The 17,960-nt window shown below is 44.0% G+C and overlaps 1 protein-coding gene across 1 annotated transcript; it reads right to left on the bottom strand.

The window, feature by feature from the left end:
• Positions 1 to 15,879: 15,879 nt before the first annotated feature.
• LOC139748291 (uncharacterized) lies at positions 15,880 to 17,680 on the bottom strand. The gene is made up of 2 exons (XM_071661278.1): positions 17,270 to 17,680; positions 15,880 to 16,911 (listed from the first exon to the last, which is right to left on the bottom strand). The coding sequence occupies exons 1-2, from the start codon at positions 17,357 to 17,359 to the stop codon at positions 15,880 to 15,882; spliced, it is 1,122 nt and encodes a 373-aa protein (XP_071517379.1). The 5' UTR covers positions 17,360 to 17,680.
• Between the last annotated feature and the right edge of the window lie 280 nt (positions 17,681 to 17,960).

Raw genomic sequence — 17,960 nt, forward strand, 5'->3', positions numbered from 1 at the left:
GCTCTGTTTTCAGAGACTGTAAATTCCTCTCTCTACTTATAACCAATAAACAATAGCCGTTCCAGTATTATATGTAGTGTCACAGGACGAGAGATTCCATAAACTGATTTCCTACACAAATAATGGTGGTCATATGTTATGAATGAACACCTCACCAGACACCACCCTTCCTTCCCTCGTTAATACATATGTATACATGGAATATAGTGATATATGAGCCATTTTCTTATTCCCCATTACCGTCCTTACATTTTTGTCCTTCCCACAGAATACTTAGGAAAGAAATAAATGCTGATGAAGAATAATGCAGGGTGATAACATCAAACACTGACTCTAAAATGAGCCATATATGATCAGATGTACGTGATAATGGCCGGCTCCAGGCTCCTTGATAGCCCTTTATCCTGCCCCCTCCACGTGTGTGTGTGTGTGTGTGTGTGTGTCTGTTCATATAATTATAACTTTACCTGTGGACATGACTTGAATGTATATTTATAGACCTTTTTTTTGGCATGGGTTTCCATTAGCTTCCCAAATAGTTGAACTTTTATCGGATTAAGGAGGAGTGGCTTAAAATAAGGAGGGTAGACCGCGCGTTTTTCTTTTCTTTTTTCTACTCTAGTCAATGTAGATTTATTGAATTCTCAAGGTCATATCTGCTGTGGGTTCGACATACCCCTGGGAATACCAATCAGACTTGAGCTGATGTAATACGTGTTCAGTAGCAGGAAGAACATTATGTATGCACACCTTTTTCAACCATATGTCTAAAGTATTACAAATATGACACCAGGAAACTCCAGCTACTAGATATTTTGTTGGACAGTTTATATATATATATATATATATATACTTTCAAACTATTCGCCATTTCCCGCATTAGCAAGGTAGCGTTAAGAACAGAGGACTGGGCCTCTGAGGAAATATCCTCACCTGGCCCCCTTCTCTGTTCCTTCTCTTGGAAAGTTAAAAAAAAAAAAAAAAAAACAAGAGGGGAGGATTTCCAGCCCCCCCGCTCCCTCCCCTTTTAGTCGCCTTCTACGACACGCAGGGAATACGTGGGAAGTATTCTTTCTCCCCTATCCCCATATATATATATATATATATATATATATATATATATATATATATATATATATATATATATACATATATATTTTGTCGCTATCTCCCGCGTTTGCGAGGTAGCGCAAAGGAAACAGACGAAAGAAATGGCCCAACCCACCCCCATACACATGTATATACATACGCCCACACACGCAAATATACATACCTACACAGCTTTCCATGGTTTACCTCAGACGCTTCACATGCCCTGATTCAATCCACTGACAGCACGTAACCCCGGTATACCACATCGATCCAATTCACTCTATTCCTTGCCCTCCTTTCACCCTCCTGCATGTTCAGGCCCCGATCACACAAAATCTTTTTCACTCCATCTTTCCACCTCCAATTTGGTCTCCCACTTCTCCTCGTTCCCTCCACCTCCGACACATATATCCTCTTGGTCAATCTTTCCTCACTCATTCTCTCCATGTGCCCAAACCATTTCAAAACACCCTATTCTACTCTCTCAACCACGCTCTTTTTATTTCCACACATCTCTCTTACCCTTACGTTACTTACTCGATCAAACCCACCTCACACCACACATTGTCCTCAAACATCTCATTTCCAGCACATCCATCCTCCTGCGCACAACTCTATCCATAGCCCACGCCATACAACATTGTTGGAACCACTATTCCTTCAAACATACCCATTTTTGCTTTCCGAGATAATGTTCTCGACTTCCACACATTCTTCAAGGCTCCCAGAATTTTCGCCCCCTCCCCCACCCTATGATCTACTTCCGCTTCCATGGTTCCATCCGCTGCCAGATCCACTCCCAGATATCAAAAACACTTTACTTCCTCCAATTTTTCTCCATTCAAACTTACCTCCCAATTGACTTGACCCTCAACCTTACTGTACCTAATTACCTTGCTCTTATTCACATTTACTCTTACCTTTCTTCTTTCACACACTTTACCAAACTTAGTCACCAGCTTCTGCAGTTTCTCACATGAGTCAGCCACCAGCGCTGTATCATCAGCGAGCAACAACTGACTCACTTCCCAAGCTCTCTCATCCCCAACAGACTTCATATATATATATATATATATATATATATATATATATATATATATATATATATTTTTTTTTTTTTTTTTTTTTTTTTATACTTTGTCGCTGTCTCCCGCGTTTGCGAGGTAGCGCAAGGAAACAGACGAAAGAAATGGCCCAACCCCCCCCCCCCCCATACACATGTACATACACACGTCCACACACGTAAATATACATACCTACACAGCTTTCCATGGTTTACCCCAGACGCTTCACATGCCTTGCTTCAATCCACTGACAGCACGTCAACCCCTGTATACCACATGACTCCAATTCACTCTATTTCTTGCCCTCCTTTCACCCTCCTGCATGTTCAGGCCCCGATCACACAAAATCTTTTTCACTCCATCTTTCCACCTCCAATTTGGTCTCCCTCTTCTCCTCGTTCCCTCCACCTCCGACACATATATCCTCTTGGTCAATCTCTCCTCACTCATTCTCTCCATGTGCCCAAACCATTTCAAAACACCCTCTTCTGCTCTCTCAACCACGCTCTTTTTATTTCCACACATCTCTCTTACCCTTACGTTACTTACTCGATCAAACCACCTCACACCACACATTGTCCTCAAACATCTCATTTCCAGCACATCCATCCTCCTGCGCACATCTCTATCCATAGCCCACGCCTCGCAACCATACAACATTGTTGGAACCACTATTCCCTCAAACATACCCATTTTTGCTTTCCGAGATAATGTTCTCGACTTCCACACATTTTTCAAGGCTCCCAAAATTTTCGCCCCCTCCCCCATCCTATGATCCACTTCCGCTTCCATGGTTCCATCCGCTGACAGATCCACTCCCAGATATCTAAAACACTTCACTTCCTCCAGTTTTTCTCCATTCAAACTCACCTCCCAATTGACTTGACCCTCACCCCTACTGTACCTAATAACCTTGCTCTTATTCACATTTACTCTCAACTTTCTTCTTCCACACACTTTACCAAACTCAGTCACCAGCTTCTGCAGTTTCTCACATGAATCAGCCACCAGCGCTGTATCATCAGCGAACAACAACTGACTCACTTCCCAAGCTCTCTCATCCCCAACAGACTTCATACTTGCCCCTCTTTCCAGGACTCTTGCATTTACCTCCCTTACAACCCCATCCATAAACAAATTAAACAACCATGGAGACATCACACACCCCTGCCGCAAACCTACATTCACTGAGAACCAATCACTTTCCTCTCTTCCTACACGTACACATGCCTTACATCCTCGATAAAAACTTTTCACTGCTTCCAACAACTTGCCTCCCACACCATATATTCTTAATACCTTCCACAGAGCATCTCTATCAACTCTATCATATGCCTTCTCCAGATCCATAAATGCTACATACAAATCCATTTGCTTTTCTAAGTATTTCTCACATACATTCTTCAAAGCAAACACCTGATCCACACATCCTCTACCACTTCTGAAACCGCACTGCTCTTCCCCAATCTGATGCTCTGTACATGCCTTCACCCTCTCAATCAATACCCTCCCATATAATTTACCAGGAATACTCAACAAACTTATACCTCTGTAATTTGAGCACTCACTCTTATCCCCTTTGCCTTTGTACAATGGCACTATGCACGCATTCCGCCAATCCTCAGGCACCTCACCATGAGTCATACATACATTAAATAACCTTACCAACCAGTCAACAATACAGTCACCCCCTTTCTTAATAAATTCCACTGCAATGCCATCCAAACCTGCTGCCTTGCCGGCTTTCATCTTCCGCAAAGCTTTTACTACCTCTTCTCTGTTTACCAAATCATTTTCCCTAACCCTCTCACTTTGCACACCACCTCGACCAAAACACCCTATATCTGCCACTCTGTCATCAGACACATTCAACAAACCTTCAAAATACTCATTCCATCTCCTTCTCACATCACCGCTACTTGTTATCACCTCCCCATTTACGCCCTTCACTGAATATATATATATATATATATATATATATATATATATATATATATATATATATATTTTTTTTTTTTTTCATACTATTCGCCATTTCCTGCATTAGCAAGGTAGCGTTAGGAACAGAGGACTGGGCCTTTGAGGGAATATCCTCACCTGGCCCCCTTATCTGTTCCTTCTTTTGGAAAATTAAAAAAAAAAACGAGAGGGGAAGATTTCCAGCCACCCGCTCCCTCCCCTTTTAGTCGCCTTCTACAACATGCAGGGAATACATGGGAAGTATTCTTTCTCCCCTATCCCCAAGGATATGTGTGTGTATATATATATATATATATATATATATATATATATATATATATATATATATATATATATATATATATATATATATATATATACTTTCATACATGCTCACCATTTCCCACATAAGCGAGGTGGCATTAAGAACAGATGACAAAGCCTTAGAGGGAAAACTCCTCTCTTGGATCCTTGCTCTGTTCCTCTTTTGGAAATTAATATAGGAAGGGAGGATTTCCAGCCAACTGCTCCTGCCCCTATTAGCAGCATTCTCTTTTTGAACTGTCAGAAAAGCACTTCTTCCCTGGACACAAGCAAAGGATATGGTCCTGATGGCATCCATCCCTGTGTACTGAAAGTGTGCCTCTGAACTTGCACCTGTGCTTGCTCATGTGTTCAGTTTGTTTAAAAACCAAACCTTTTCCTTCTCCTTGTAAGCACGCATTGATACATCCCATCCCTAAGAAGGGTGACTGTTCTGACCCCTTTAAATATCAACTTATTGCTTTGATATCTACCAGTTCCATAGTCTTTGGATCCCTCCTCAACTCCCATATCCTTAAACACCTTGAAAATCACAATATGACTTCCATAAGGTGAGATCCACTGGTGATATTCTTTCCCATCTTAATAATGTCTGGTCATCATACCTGAAAGATTTTAGGGAGTCGCATAGTTGCCCTTGACATAGCCAAAGCTTTTAAAAGGATGTGGCATCAGGGTCTCATCTCTAAAAGCTCCCCTCTTTTGGCTTCCCTCCCTCACTTTGCTCCATGTCAAGCTTCCTCTAGCCCAATCTTCTCTCTGATTGTTGACTAATCAGCCTCCCCATTTTCTCCATCAACAGTGGTGTCCCTCAAGGCTCTGTCCTGTCCCCTACACTTTTTCTGCCTTTTATCAACAATCTCCTACCCTGCACAAATAATCCAATGCAATCATAAAATGACGACTAAACAATGCATTCATCCACATCTTTCAATTCTGCTCCTTCTTCTCTCTCTCAACATGTATGTCTTGACAGAGCTTCTTCAACAAACTCGGACAGGATATCTCAATGGAAGACAAAACCTTGTTAAGTTTAATGCCTCCAAGATCCAGTCTCTACCCATCTGTCAAAAACTCCTCACAACACTCGTATATATATATATATATATATATATATATATATATATATATATATATATATATATATATATATATATATATATATATATATATATATATATATATATATATATATATATATATATATATATATATATATGTGTGTGTGTGTGTGTGATTCTTGATATACACTTCAAGAACTACTCATAATCTTTCAGTAGACCATTGATATTTCACTGGCTTTGTTCATATCTCCATATGTTCTTTCATATTTATTGATTGTCACACGTAGACCTTTTCAAATTGCCTCCAAACCTCACATCTTTTGAATACGGACATTTAATTTGCTCCTTAAACATCTTTTTTTCTTTAGTCTTAAGTCCATTTCTCTCACGATAGGGTTGCCATACTGCATGACTAGCCTCACAAATATTGTATGTAGTATCGGGACATTTTCCTTGTCTGTGTAAGTATAAGGACACATTATTATCCTTCCTTCAACTGAATTCTTCGTATATGTCGTCTTAAAATGTTCAACGTTTCTCTTTTTCAAGTCGAAGATTCTTTTCTTTCTTTGTTTTATCCAGTGGTATGTTATTTGGCGTAGACACACACACACACACACACACACACATATATATATATATATATATATATATATATATATATATATATAGAGAGAGAGAGAGAGAGAGAGAGAGAGAGAGAGAGAGAGAGAGAAATATATATCACGTACTTGCACACTACTAACAGGGCATACATAGGAACTGAAGCAGCATAGTAACTTGTTATGAATCATTTCTGTTCAACTACAGACCTGAAGTGAACACTGTTCTGTTCTTCAGTTTCAGTGTTGCAGCCGTCGGCCGCCAGCGTTACCACTGGCTGTAACAGGGAGGCCAGCTGTTTGATTGGTCAGACCAGACGACGCCCAGTGTGTCTGAAGGGAGAAAGTTGGACCATCAACCCCCCCCCCCCAAAAAAAAAAAAAAAAAAAAAAAATATCAGGTATTGCAGAGACTTGTTGATGACTCTGGTCCAGTCAACAGACCCAGTCCGATATCTGCTGGACAACAGAATAAACATGGAACATTCTTGGTTCCCTCAAAGATCTCTCGCAGGCTCCAGTCATCCATGTGTGTACGTACACAATGAACAACATTAACCTTAGCTTGATGATTTACAAAATGTACAAGATACAGCACGAATACATACACACACTCTTGTCTCCTGAGTGTATTATATAGATAACTCATCAAAAACACGTTGTTGGACGATCACCCAACATGCACCTTAGCTTAGCCTCGCACCATACACACCACAGTCTTCCATTAGAAACGGCCACTTCCTCTGTGCCACATCATCTTCCTCCTCTCTTGTAACCTGACTGTTCACATATGATGGAATGTCCCGTCTCAGAGTGGGTTTAACACATGACAGCGAGTTGGTAGAGGCAGTGGAATGGGGCGGGGAGAAGGTTGTGGGGCGGGGGGGCTACCCAGGAAGGTGTGTGTGTGTGTGTGTGTGTGTGTGTGTGTTGCTGGTGATGGGGAGGTGGGGGAGTGTGATATTGGCTGGGCTGGGCTGGGGAGGAGGCAGCCTTGGGGATTTATCTGTCCCTCTCATGGGAGCGAAGTGTCACATAGATGAAGAGATAGATCGGTGATCATTATTAATCTGTCTGTATTAATGACATAATTAATCATTAGTTTCTATTAATGAGATAATTACCATTCATCAGGGTGGTCCACCGTCTTCCATGGTCTTACACCATTAAGTCTGTCTGGGACGTCCAGACGTCCCTGTGTTCACCTGACGTGACCTGGGTTCACCTGTCGTGACCTGTGTTCACCTGACGTGACCTGGGTTCACCTGACGTGACCTGGGTTCACCTGACGTGACCTGGGTACCAAAGCCCTCGTCCCCCCCCCCTCCCTTCCCCAGCCTGGCCTCACACATAACGTCAGAAGTGAACTATATCGGTTTTCTTCCTCCTTCCCTCCGTCCCTCCCCACGCCCTCCTCCCCACCCCACCCCACGCCCTCCTCCCCACCCCACCCCACGCCCTCCTCCTCACCCCACCCCACGCCCTCCTCCTCACCCCACCCCACGCCCTCCTCCTCACCCTACCACACGCCCTCCTCCCCACACAAGAGCTAACATGGACTGATAGTTTCATTTAACCCCCCCCCCCCACCCCCCACTCCCTCCGGCTGCGGAAGGAGGAGGGGGTTGGTGGCTTTGATGACATGGCGAAGATCTGTATTTATTGATGGCCAGACAAGTGGCATATATGTAAACTATATACATTATGACGACTTGAGGTGTTGAGAGATTATGAATATTTTTTTTTTAACGATTATGTCTATACAGACCCGTAACACAACATGAATGATGACTTTTTTATCTTAGTTTTGTACAGAATTTATGTTTTTCTCGAATTTATTGCGTAATGAAGGGGTAATCAGTCTCCCAGTGGACAGATGATATGTATGTGTATATATATATATATATATATATATATATATATATATATATATATATGGAGAGAATGAGTGAGGAAAGATTGACCAAGAGGATATATGTGTCGGAGGTGGAGGGAACGAGGAGAAGAGGGAGACCAAATTGGAGGTGGAAAGATGGAGTGAAAAAGATTTTGTGTGATCGGGGCCTGAACATGCAGGAGGGTGAAAGGAGGGCAAGGAATAGAGTGAATTGGAGCGATGTGGTATACCGGGGTTGACGTGCTGTCAGTGGATTGAATCAAGGCATGTGAAGCGTCTGGGGTAAACCATGGAAAGCTGTGTAGGTATGTATATATGCGTGTGTGGACGTATGTATATACATGTGTATGGGGGGGGGGTTGGGCCATTTCTTTCGTCTGTTTCCTTGCGCTACCTCGCAAACGCGGGAGACAGCGACAAAGTATAATAAAAAAAATATATATATATATATATATATATATATATATATATATATATATATATATATATATATATATATATATATATATTCCTAGGGATAGGGGAGAAAGAATACTTCCCACGTATTTCCTGCGGGTCGTAGAAGGCGAATAAAAGGGAAGGGAGCGGGGGGGCTGGAAATCCTCCCCTCTCGTTTTTCATTTTCCAAAAGAAGGAACAGAGAAGGGGGCCGGGTGAGGATATTCCCTCAAAGGCCCAGTCCTCTGTTCTTAACGCTACCTCGCTAACGCGGGGAATGGTGAATAGTATAAAGTAAATATATATATATATATATATATATATATATATATATATATATATATATATATATATATATATATATATATATATATATATCAGAGCATACAAACCTCCAACAGCCAGGTTCGAACCAGAGACCCCTCTGTGGCATATGCACTTTGTTCGTGTGTATATATATATATATATATATATATATATATATATATATATATATATATATATATTTATTTATTTATTTATTTAATATCCCTGGGGATAGGGGAGAAAAAATACTTCCCACGCATTCCTCACGTGTCGTAGAAGGCGACTAAAGGGAACGGGAGCGGGGGGCCAGAAACCCTCCCCTCCTTGTATTTTGACTTTCTAAAAGGGGAAACAGAAGAAGGAGTCACGCGGGGAGTGCTCATCCTCCTCGACGGCTTAGATTGGGGTGTCTAAATGTGTGTGGATGCAACCAAGATGAGAAAAAAGGAGAGATAGGTAGTAGGTTTGAGGAAAGGAACCTGGATGTTTTGGCTCAGAGTGAAACGAAGCTCAAGGGTAAAGGGGAAGGAGTGGTTTGGGAATGTCTTGGGAGTAAAGTCAGGGGTTAGTGAGAGGACAAGAGCAAGGGAAGGAGTAGCACTACTCCTGAAACAGGAGTGGTGGGAGTATGTGATAGAGTGTAAGAAAGTAAATTCTAGATTATTATGAGTAAAACTGAAAGTTGATGGAGAGAGATGGGTGATTATTGGTGCATATGCACCTGGGCATGAGAAGAAAGATCATGAGAGGCAAGTGTTTTGGGAGCAGCTGAATGAGTGTATTAGTGGTGTTGATGCACGAGACCGGGTTATAGTGATGGGTGATTTGAATGCAAAGGTGAGTAATGTGGCAGTTGAGGGAATAATTGGTATACATGGGGTGTTCAGTGTTGTAAATGGAAATGGTGATGAGCTTGTGGATTTGTGTGCTGAGAAAGGACTGGTGATTGGGAATACCTGGTTTAAAAAGCGAGATATACATAAGTATACGTATGTAAGTAGGAGAGAAGGCCAGAGAGCGTAATTGGATTACGTGTTCATTGATAGGCGCATGAAAGAGAGACTTCTGGATGTTAATGTGCTGAGAGGTGCAACTAGAGAGATGTCTGATCATTATCTTGTGGAGGCGAAGGTGAAGATTTGTAGGGGTTTTCAGAAAAGAAGAGATAATGTTGGGGTGAAGAGAGTGGTGAGAGTAAGTGAGCTTGGGAAGGAGACTTGTGTGAGGAAGTACCAGGAGAGACTGAGTACAGACTAGAAAAAGGTGAGAACAAAGGAGGTAAGGGGAGTGGGGGAGGGATGGGATGTATTTAGGGAAGCAGGTGATGGCCTTGCGCAAAAGATGCTTGTGGCATGAGAAGCGTGGTAGGTGAGTTGATTAGAAAGGGTAGCGAGTGGTGGGATGAAGAAGTAAGATGATTAGTGAAAGAGAAGAGAGAGGCATTTGGACGATTTTTGCAGGGAAAAAATGCAAATGACTGGGAGATGTATAAAAGAAAGAGGCAGGAGGTCAAGAGAAAGGTGCAAGAGCTGAAAAAGAGAGCAAATGAGAGTTGGGGTGAGAGAGTATCATTAAATTTTAGGGAGAATATAAAGATGTTTTGGAAGGAGGTAAATAAAGTGCGTAAGACAAGGGAGCAAATGGGAACTTCAGTGAAGGGGGCTAATGGGGAGGTGATAACAAGTAATGGTGATGTGAGAAGGAGATGGAGTGAGTATTTTGAAGGTTTGTTGAATGTGTTTGATGATAGAGTGGCAGATATAGGGTGTTTTGGTCGAGGTGGTGTGCAAAGTGAGAGGGTTAGGGAAAATGATTTGGTAAACAGAGAAGAGGTAGTAAAAGCTTTGCGGAAGATGAAAGCCTGCAAGGTAGCAGGTTTGGACGGTATTGCAGTGGAATTTATTAAAAAAAAGGGGGTGACTGTATTGTTGACTGGTTGGTAATGTTATTTAATGTATGTATGATTCATGGTGAGGTGCCTGAGGATTGGCGGAATGCTTGCATAGTGCCATTGTACAAAGGCAAGGGGGATAAGAGTGAGTGCTCAAATTACAGAGGTATAAGTTTGTTGAGTATTCCTGGGAAATTATGTGGGAGGGTATTGATTGAGAGGGTGAAGGCATGTACAGAACATCAGATTGGGGAAGAGCAGTGTGGTTTCAGAAGTGGTAGAGGATGTGTGGATCAGGTGTTTGCTTTGAAGAATGTATGTGAGAAATACTTAGAAAACAAATGGATTTGTATGTAGCATTTATGGATCTGGAGAAGGCATATGATAGAGTTGATAGAGATACTCTGTGGAAGGTATTAAGAATATATGGTGTGGGAGGCAAGTTGTTAGAAGCAGTGAAAAGTTTTTATCGAGGATGTAAGGCATGTGTACGTGTAGGAAGAGAGGAAAGTGATTGGTTCTCAGTGAATGTAGGTTTGCGGCAGGGGTGTGTGATGTCTCCATGGTTGTTTAATTTGTTTATGGATGGGGTTGTTAGGGAGGTGAATGCAAGAGTTTTGGAAAGAGGGGCAAGTATGCAGTCTGTTGTGGATGAGAGAGCTTGGGAAGTGAGTCAGTTGTTGTTCGCTGATGATACATCCCTGGTGGCTGATTCATGTGAGAAACTGCAGAAGCTGGTGACTGAGTTTGGTAAAGTGTGTGAAAGAAGAAAGTTAAGAGTAAATGTGAATAAGAGCAAGGTTATTATGTACAGGGTTGAGGGTCAAGTCAATTGGGAAGTAAGTTTGAATGGAGAAAAACTGGAGGAAGTAAAGTGTTTTAGATATCTGGGAGTGGATCTGGCAGCGGATGGAACCATGGAAGCGGAAGTGAATCATAGGGTGGGGGAGGGGGCGAAAATCCTGAGAGCCTTGAAGTATGTGTGGAAGTCGAGAACATTATCTCGGAAAGCAAAAATGGGTATGTTTGAAGGAATAGTGGTTCCAACATTGTTGTATGGTTGCGAGGCGTGGGCTATGGATAGAGTTGTGCGCAGGAGGGTGGATGTGCTGAAAATGAGATGTTTGAGGACAATGTGTGGGGGAGGGGGCGAAAATCCTGAGAGCCTTGAAGAATGTGTGGAAGTCGATAACATTATCTCGGAAAGCAAAAATGGGTATGTTTGAAGGAATAGTGGTTCCAACAATGTTGTATGGTTGCGAGGCGTGGGCTATGGATAGAGTTGTGCGCAGGAGGGTGGATGTGCTGAAAATGAGATGTTTGAGGACAATGTGTGGTGTCAGGTGGTTTGATTGAGTAAGTAATGTAAGGGTAAAAGAGATGTGTGGAAATAAAAAGAGAGAGAGCAGAAGAGGGTGTTTTGAAATGGTTTGGTCACATGGCGAGAATGAGTGAAGAAAGATTGACCAAGAGGATATATGTGTCAGATGTGGAGGGAATGAGGAGAAGTGGGAGACCAAATTGGAGGTGGAAAGATGGAGTGAAAAAGATTTTGTGTGATCGGGGCCTGAACATGCAGGAGGGTGAATGGCATGCAAGGAATAGAGTGAATTGGAACGATGTAGTATACCGGGGTCGACGTGCTGTCAATGGACTGAACCAGGGCATGTGAAGCGTCTGGGGTAAACCATGGAAAGTTCTGTGGGGCCTGGATGTGGAAAGGGAGCTGTGGTTTCGGTGCATTATTACATGAGAGCTAGAGGCTGAGTGTGAACGAATGGGGCTTTTGTTGTCGTTTGTTGTCTTTTCCTAGCGCTACCTCGCACACATGAGGGGGGAGGGGGTTGTTATTCCATGTGTGGCGAGGTGGCGATGGGAATAGATAAGGGCAGACAGTATGAATTATGTACATGTGTATATATGTATATGTCTGTGTGTGTGTATATATGTGTACATTGAGATGTATAGGTATGTATATTTGCGTGTGTGGACGTGTATGTATATACATGTGTATGTGGGCGGGTTGGGCCATTCTTTCGTCTGTTTCCTTGCGCTACCTCGCTAATGCGGGAGACAGCGACAAAGCAAAATAAAATATATAGATAAATGAATATATATATATATATATATATATATATATATATATATATATATATATATATATATATATATATATATATATATCTTGTGGAGGCTAAGGTGAAGATTTGTATGGGTTTTCAGAAAAGAAGAGTGAATGTTGGGGTGAAGAGGGTGGTGAGAGTAAGTGAGCTTGGGAAGGAGACTTGTGTGAGGAAGTACCAGGAGAGACTGAGTACAGAATGGAAAAAGGTGAGAACAATGGAAGTAAGGGGAGTGGGGGAGGAATGGGATGTATTTAGGGAATCAGTGATGGATTGCGCAAAAGATGCTTGTGGCATGAGAAGAGTGGGAGGTGGGTTGATTAGAAAGGGTAGTGAGTGGTGGGATGAAGAAGTAAGAGTATTAGTGAAAGAGAAGAGAGAGGCATTTGGACGATTTTTGCAGGGAAAAAATGCAATTGAGTGGGAGATGTATAAAAGAAAGAGACAGGAGGTCAAGAGAAAGGTGCAAGAGGTGAAAAAAAGGGCAAATGAGAGTTGGGGTGAGAGAGTATCATTAAATTTTAGGGAGAATAAAAAGATGTTCTGGAAGGAGGTAAATAAAGTGCGTAAGACAAGGGAGCAAATGGGAACTTCAGTGAAGGGCGCAAATGGGGAGGTGATAACAAGTAGTGGTGATGTGAGAAGGAGATGGAATGAGTATTTTGAAGGTTTGTTGAATGTGTTTGATGACAGAGTGGCAGATATAGGGTGTTTTGGTCGAGGTGGTGTGCAAAGTGAGAGGGTTAGGGAAAATGATTTGGTAAACAGAGAAGAGGTAGTAAAAGCTTTGCGGAAGATGAAAGCCGGCAAGGCAGCAGGTTTGGATGGTATTGCAGTGGAATTTATTAAAAAAGGGGGTGACTGTATTGTTGACTGGTTGGTAAGGTTATTTAATGTATGTATGACTCATGGTGAGGTGCCTGAGGATTGGCGGAATGCGTGCATAGTGCCATTGTACAAAGGCAAAGGGGATAAGAGTGAGTGCTCAAATTACAGAGGTATAAGTTTGTTGAGTATTCCTGGTAAATTATATGGGAGGGTATTGATTGAGAGGGTGAAGGCATGTACAGAGCATCAGATTGGGGAAGAGCAGTGTGGTTTCAGAAGTGGTAGAGGATGTGTGGATCAGGTGTTTGCTTTGAAGAATGTATGTGAGAAATACTTAGAAAAGCAAATGGATTTGTATGTAGCATTTATGGATCTGGAGAAGGCATATGATAGAGTTGATAGAGATGCTCTGTGGAAGGTATTAAGAATATATGGTGTGGGAGGCAAGTTGTTAGAAGCAGTGAAAAGTTTTTATCGAGGATGTAAGGCATGTGTACGTGTAGGAAGAGAGGAAAGTGATTGGTTCTCAGTGAATGTAGGTTTGCGGCAGGGGTGTGTGATGTCTCCATGGTTGTTTAATTTGTTTATGGATGGGGTTGTTAGGGAGGTGAATGCAAGAGTTTTGGAAAGAGGGGCAAGTATGAAGTCTGTTGGGGATGAGAGAGCTTGGGAAGTGAGTCAGTTGTTGTTCGCTGATGATACAGCGCTGGTGGCTGATTCATGTGAGAAACTGCAGAAGCTGGTGACTGAGTTTGGTAAAGTGTGTGAAAGAAGAAAGTTAAGAGTAAATGTGAATAAGAGCAAGGTTATTAGGTACAGTAGGGTTGAGGGTCAAGTCAATTGGGAGGTGAGTTTGAATGGAGAAAAACTGGAGGAAGTGAAGTGTTTTAGATATCTGGGAGTGGATCTGTCAGCGGATGGAACCATGGAAGCGGAAGTGGATCATAGGGTGGGGGAGGGGGCGAAAATTCTGGGAGCCTTGAAGAATGTGTGGAAGTCGAGAACATTATCTCGGAAAGCAAAAATGGGTATGTTTGAAGGAATAGTGGTTCCAACAATGTTGTATGGTTGCGAGGCGTGGGCTATGGATAGAGTTGTGCGCAGGAGGATGGATGTGCTGGAAATGAGATGTTTGAGGACAATGTGTGGTGTGAGGTGGTTTGATCGAGTAAGTAACGTAAGGGTAAGAGAGATGTGTGGAAATAAAAAGAGCGTGGTTGAGAGAGCAGAAGAGGGTGTTTTGAAATGGTTTGGGCACATGGAGAGAATGAGTGAGGAAAGATTGACCAAGAGGATATATGTGTCGGAGGTGGAGGGAACGAGGAGAAGAGGGAGACCAAATTGGAGGTGGAAAGATGGAGTGAAAAAGATTTTGTGTGATCGGGGCCTGAACATGCAGGAGGGTGAAAGGAGGGCAAGGAATAGAGTGAATTGGAGCGATGTGGTATACAGGGGTTGACGTGCTGTCAGTGGATTGAATCAAGGCATGTGAAGCGTCTGGGGTAAACCATGGAAAGCTGTGTAGGTATGTATATTTGCGTGTGTGGACGTATGTATATACATGTGTATGGGGGTGGGTTGGGCCATTTCTTTCGTCTGTTTCCTTGCGCTACCTCGCAAACGCGGGAGACAGCGACAAAGCAAAAAAAAAAAAAAAAAATGTATATATATATATATATATATATATATATATATATATATATATATATATATATATATATATATATATAATCGTTTTTTCACTGTCTGGAGGAGGAAAGTAGAGAGGATTAATTCTTTGGGGGAGACGTGATGTGTTATGACATGGTCGTCCCAGGTGAGGTCAGACCGGCCACAAGGGATCATGCGCCCTACCCTGACCCCACCAGGTCTGCACGCCTGGTCAGTTGACCGTACGCTTCCGGATTAGGTCAGAGGCCGTGGGCCTTCATAACCCGGCTGGTGGATATAGAGAGGAGTGAAGAGATTTGTTTCTTTATTAATAACAGTTTTACAGCAGGACTGTGTCTCCATTACCCGTTATATGAGGGGGGCGTAGGGAAAGAGCTTTCTCATTTCCATACGTACATATTTGGTGTCCATGGGAGCCACGCATTATCTACACACACACACACTTGTAATATGTATCTGGTTTGCTCATTCACCTGTGTCTTGTCACACTAAGCGATGTACATTTAGTACAATTAGAATAACAGTCGTTCATGTACACCTGAGCACGAACTGTGGATCACTTGCCGCCACAGATGGAGGTTGTGTACAGACTAGCGGCTCTGTGTTCTCTTGATCCAAGTCTATACGTAAACTTCAGTGTTGTTGGTGACCCAGCGGGTAAGATGAGGGAGGGCGTGGGTGGAGTCATTCCTAGCGTTGTTATTAATGCCGCGGGTGTGGTGAGGGAGGGCGTGGGTGGAGTCGTTCTTAGCGTCGTCATTGATGCCGCGGGTATGGTGAGGGAGGGCGTGGGTGGAGTCGTTCTTAGCGTCGTTATTGATGCCGCGGGTGTGGTGAGGGAGGGCGTGGGTGGAGTCGTTCCTGGCGTCTTTATTGATGCCGCGGGTGTGGTGAGGGAGGGCGTGGGTGAAGTCGTTCCTGGCGTCGTCATTGATGCCTCGGGTATGGTGAGGGAGGGCGTGGGTGAAGTCGTTCCTGGCGTCGTCATTGATGCCTCGGGTATGGTGAGGGAGGGCGTGGGTGAAGTCGTTCCTGGCGTCGTTATTGATGCCGCGGGTATGGTGAGGGAGGGCGTGGGTGGAGGCGTTCCTGGCGTCGTGGACGAGATGTGAGTGTTGAGGAGGCTGGCCCGACACGGCTGCTGAGGGAGGCCCTGATGATCCGCCGTTGGTTTCTCGTGTGTGCGGGGTCTTGCGCCCGTCTCGCGAGGCATGCAGAGGAGGACCAAGATGACAAACGTGGTAGCGGAGGGAGTCCTCCGCGGCCCTCAGGGCGTCACAAACACCGGCGGTATCATCTAGGGCGCCACCCAGGGCATCGCAGGTAATGCCGAGGTCTCTCACGACCCCACCCAGGACATGAGAAGCATTACCGAGGACCTGAAGGACACCACAGAGTTCGGCCGGCCACTGTGGGAGGGCGGGCGTCCACCGCTGGTAGGGAGGAGCCACGTCAGTAGAACAGCTCTGACGGAGGCGCGGGTCGCGGCACTGGGTGGAGGCCTCCGGCGGCGCTGGACGGAGCGGTTCCACCGGGGGATCGTGGGGCATGTGGCGAGGAGCAGCCCCGGGGGGCGGGGCAGGCTGGAGAGGGGGCGCTGCAGACCCACACTCTCCCAAGGATGACGAAGGTGCTGGCGCTGGGGCCTTTTTCTGTAGGAGAACAGAACAACAATATGGTTTAACGGCATCGGAGGACATGTCAGAAACATCATGTCTACCTAAACTGATGAAATGATTATGGATAAACAAGGAATTTGGTTAATGAGTCATTATGGGCAAGTTGACGTAATGACTACGTCACCGATGATTTAGTCAGGGACCAGCCATCACAACGTAGCCTCGCACCTGTACAAACTCCACTTTAATCTAGATTTGTAGAAACTTGATGTCGGCTGGGGACGTACCTCGCTCGTTGTCAAACAAAATGTACAAACCGTGAGTCAGTATAGCAGGTACCGAGGCCGACTTGAAGGGTAGCATCCATGAGCTGGCCAGACTTTATACTCACTGAGGCGAAGCAGGACAGCAGAATTACGATCCCCAGCAACGCCAACACCCCCGGCGCCAGCACCAACCACAGCAGCAGCTCCTCGGACATCACCGAGGTGAGGGGACGGGTTGCAATACAAGCCTCACTGAGTCACTCAGCAAGAGCAATGGACACGGTAACTTCTCACGAACACCGCTGAACACTGCGTTGACCCGCAGCGCTGAACACTGCGTTGACCCGCAACGCTGAACACTGCGTTAACCCGCAGCGCTGAACACTGCGTTAACCCCGCTGAACACTGTGTTAACCCCGCTGAACACTGTGTTAACCCCGCTGAACACTGCGTTGACCCGCAGCGCTGACCCATTAGGTGTGTAGGTAGACGTCTTGCCGCGGGGATGGTGTTACAGCTGGGACGACGCCTGGTGGTGTGTGGTGTAGCAGTCAGTCAGTACCTCACCCTGCGGGATCCCTCCCTCCCTCCCTCCTCACCCCTTGCCGACACTCTCCTCTTAATGCCGTGTGTGACTTTCTGTCTACTTGTTTATATAACGTTCAATATGTCAAGCAAAATGTGACTTGAAGCGATCTTCAGTTGTTTTGCGTACGTGCTAAAGTTTAGTATATGTCTATCTGGTAATAGTAAGAATGGTGATAATAGATGTCTGTCTGCTAATAGTAATTATCTTCATGATAATTACGTGTTAGA

The sequence above is a fragment of the Panulirus ornatus genome, chromosome 73 (assembly GCF_036320965.1).
Source record: "Panulirus ornatus isolate Po-2019 chromosome 73, ASM3632096v1, whole genome shotgun sequence".
In the NCBI taxonomy this organism is placed as follows: Eukaryota; Metazoa; Arthropoda; class Malacostraca; order Decapoda; family Palinuridae; genus Panulirus; species Panulirus ornatus.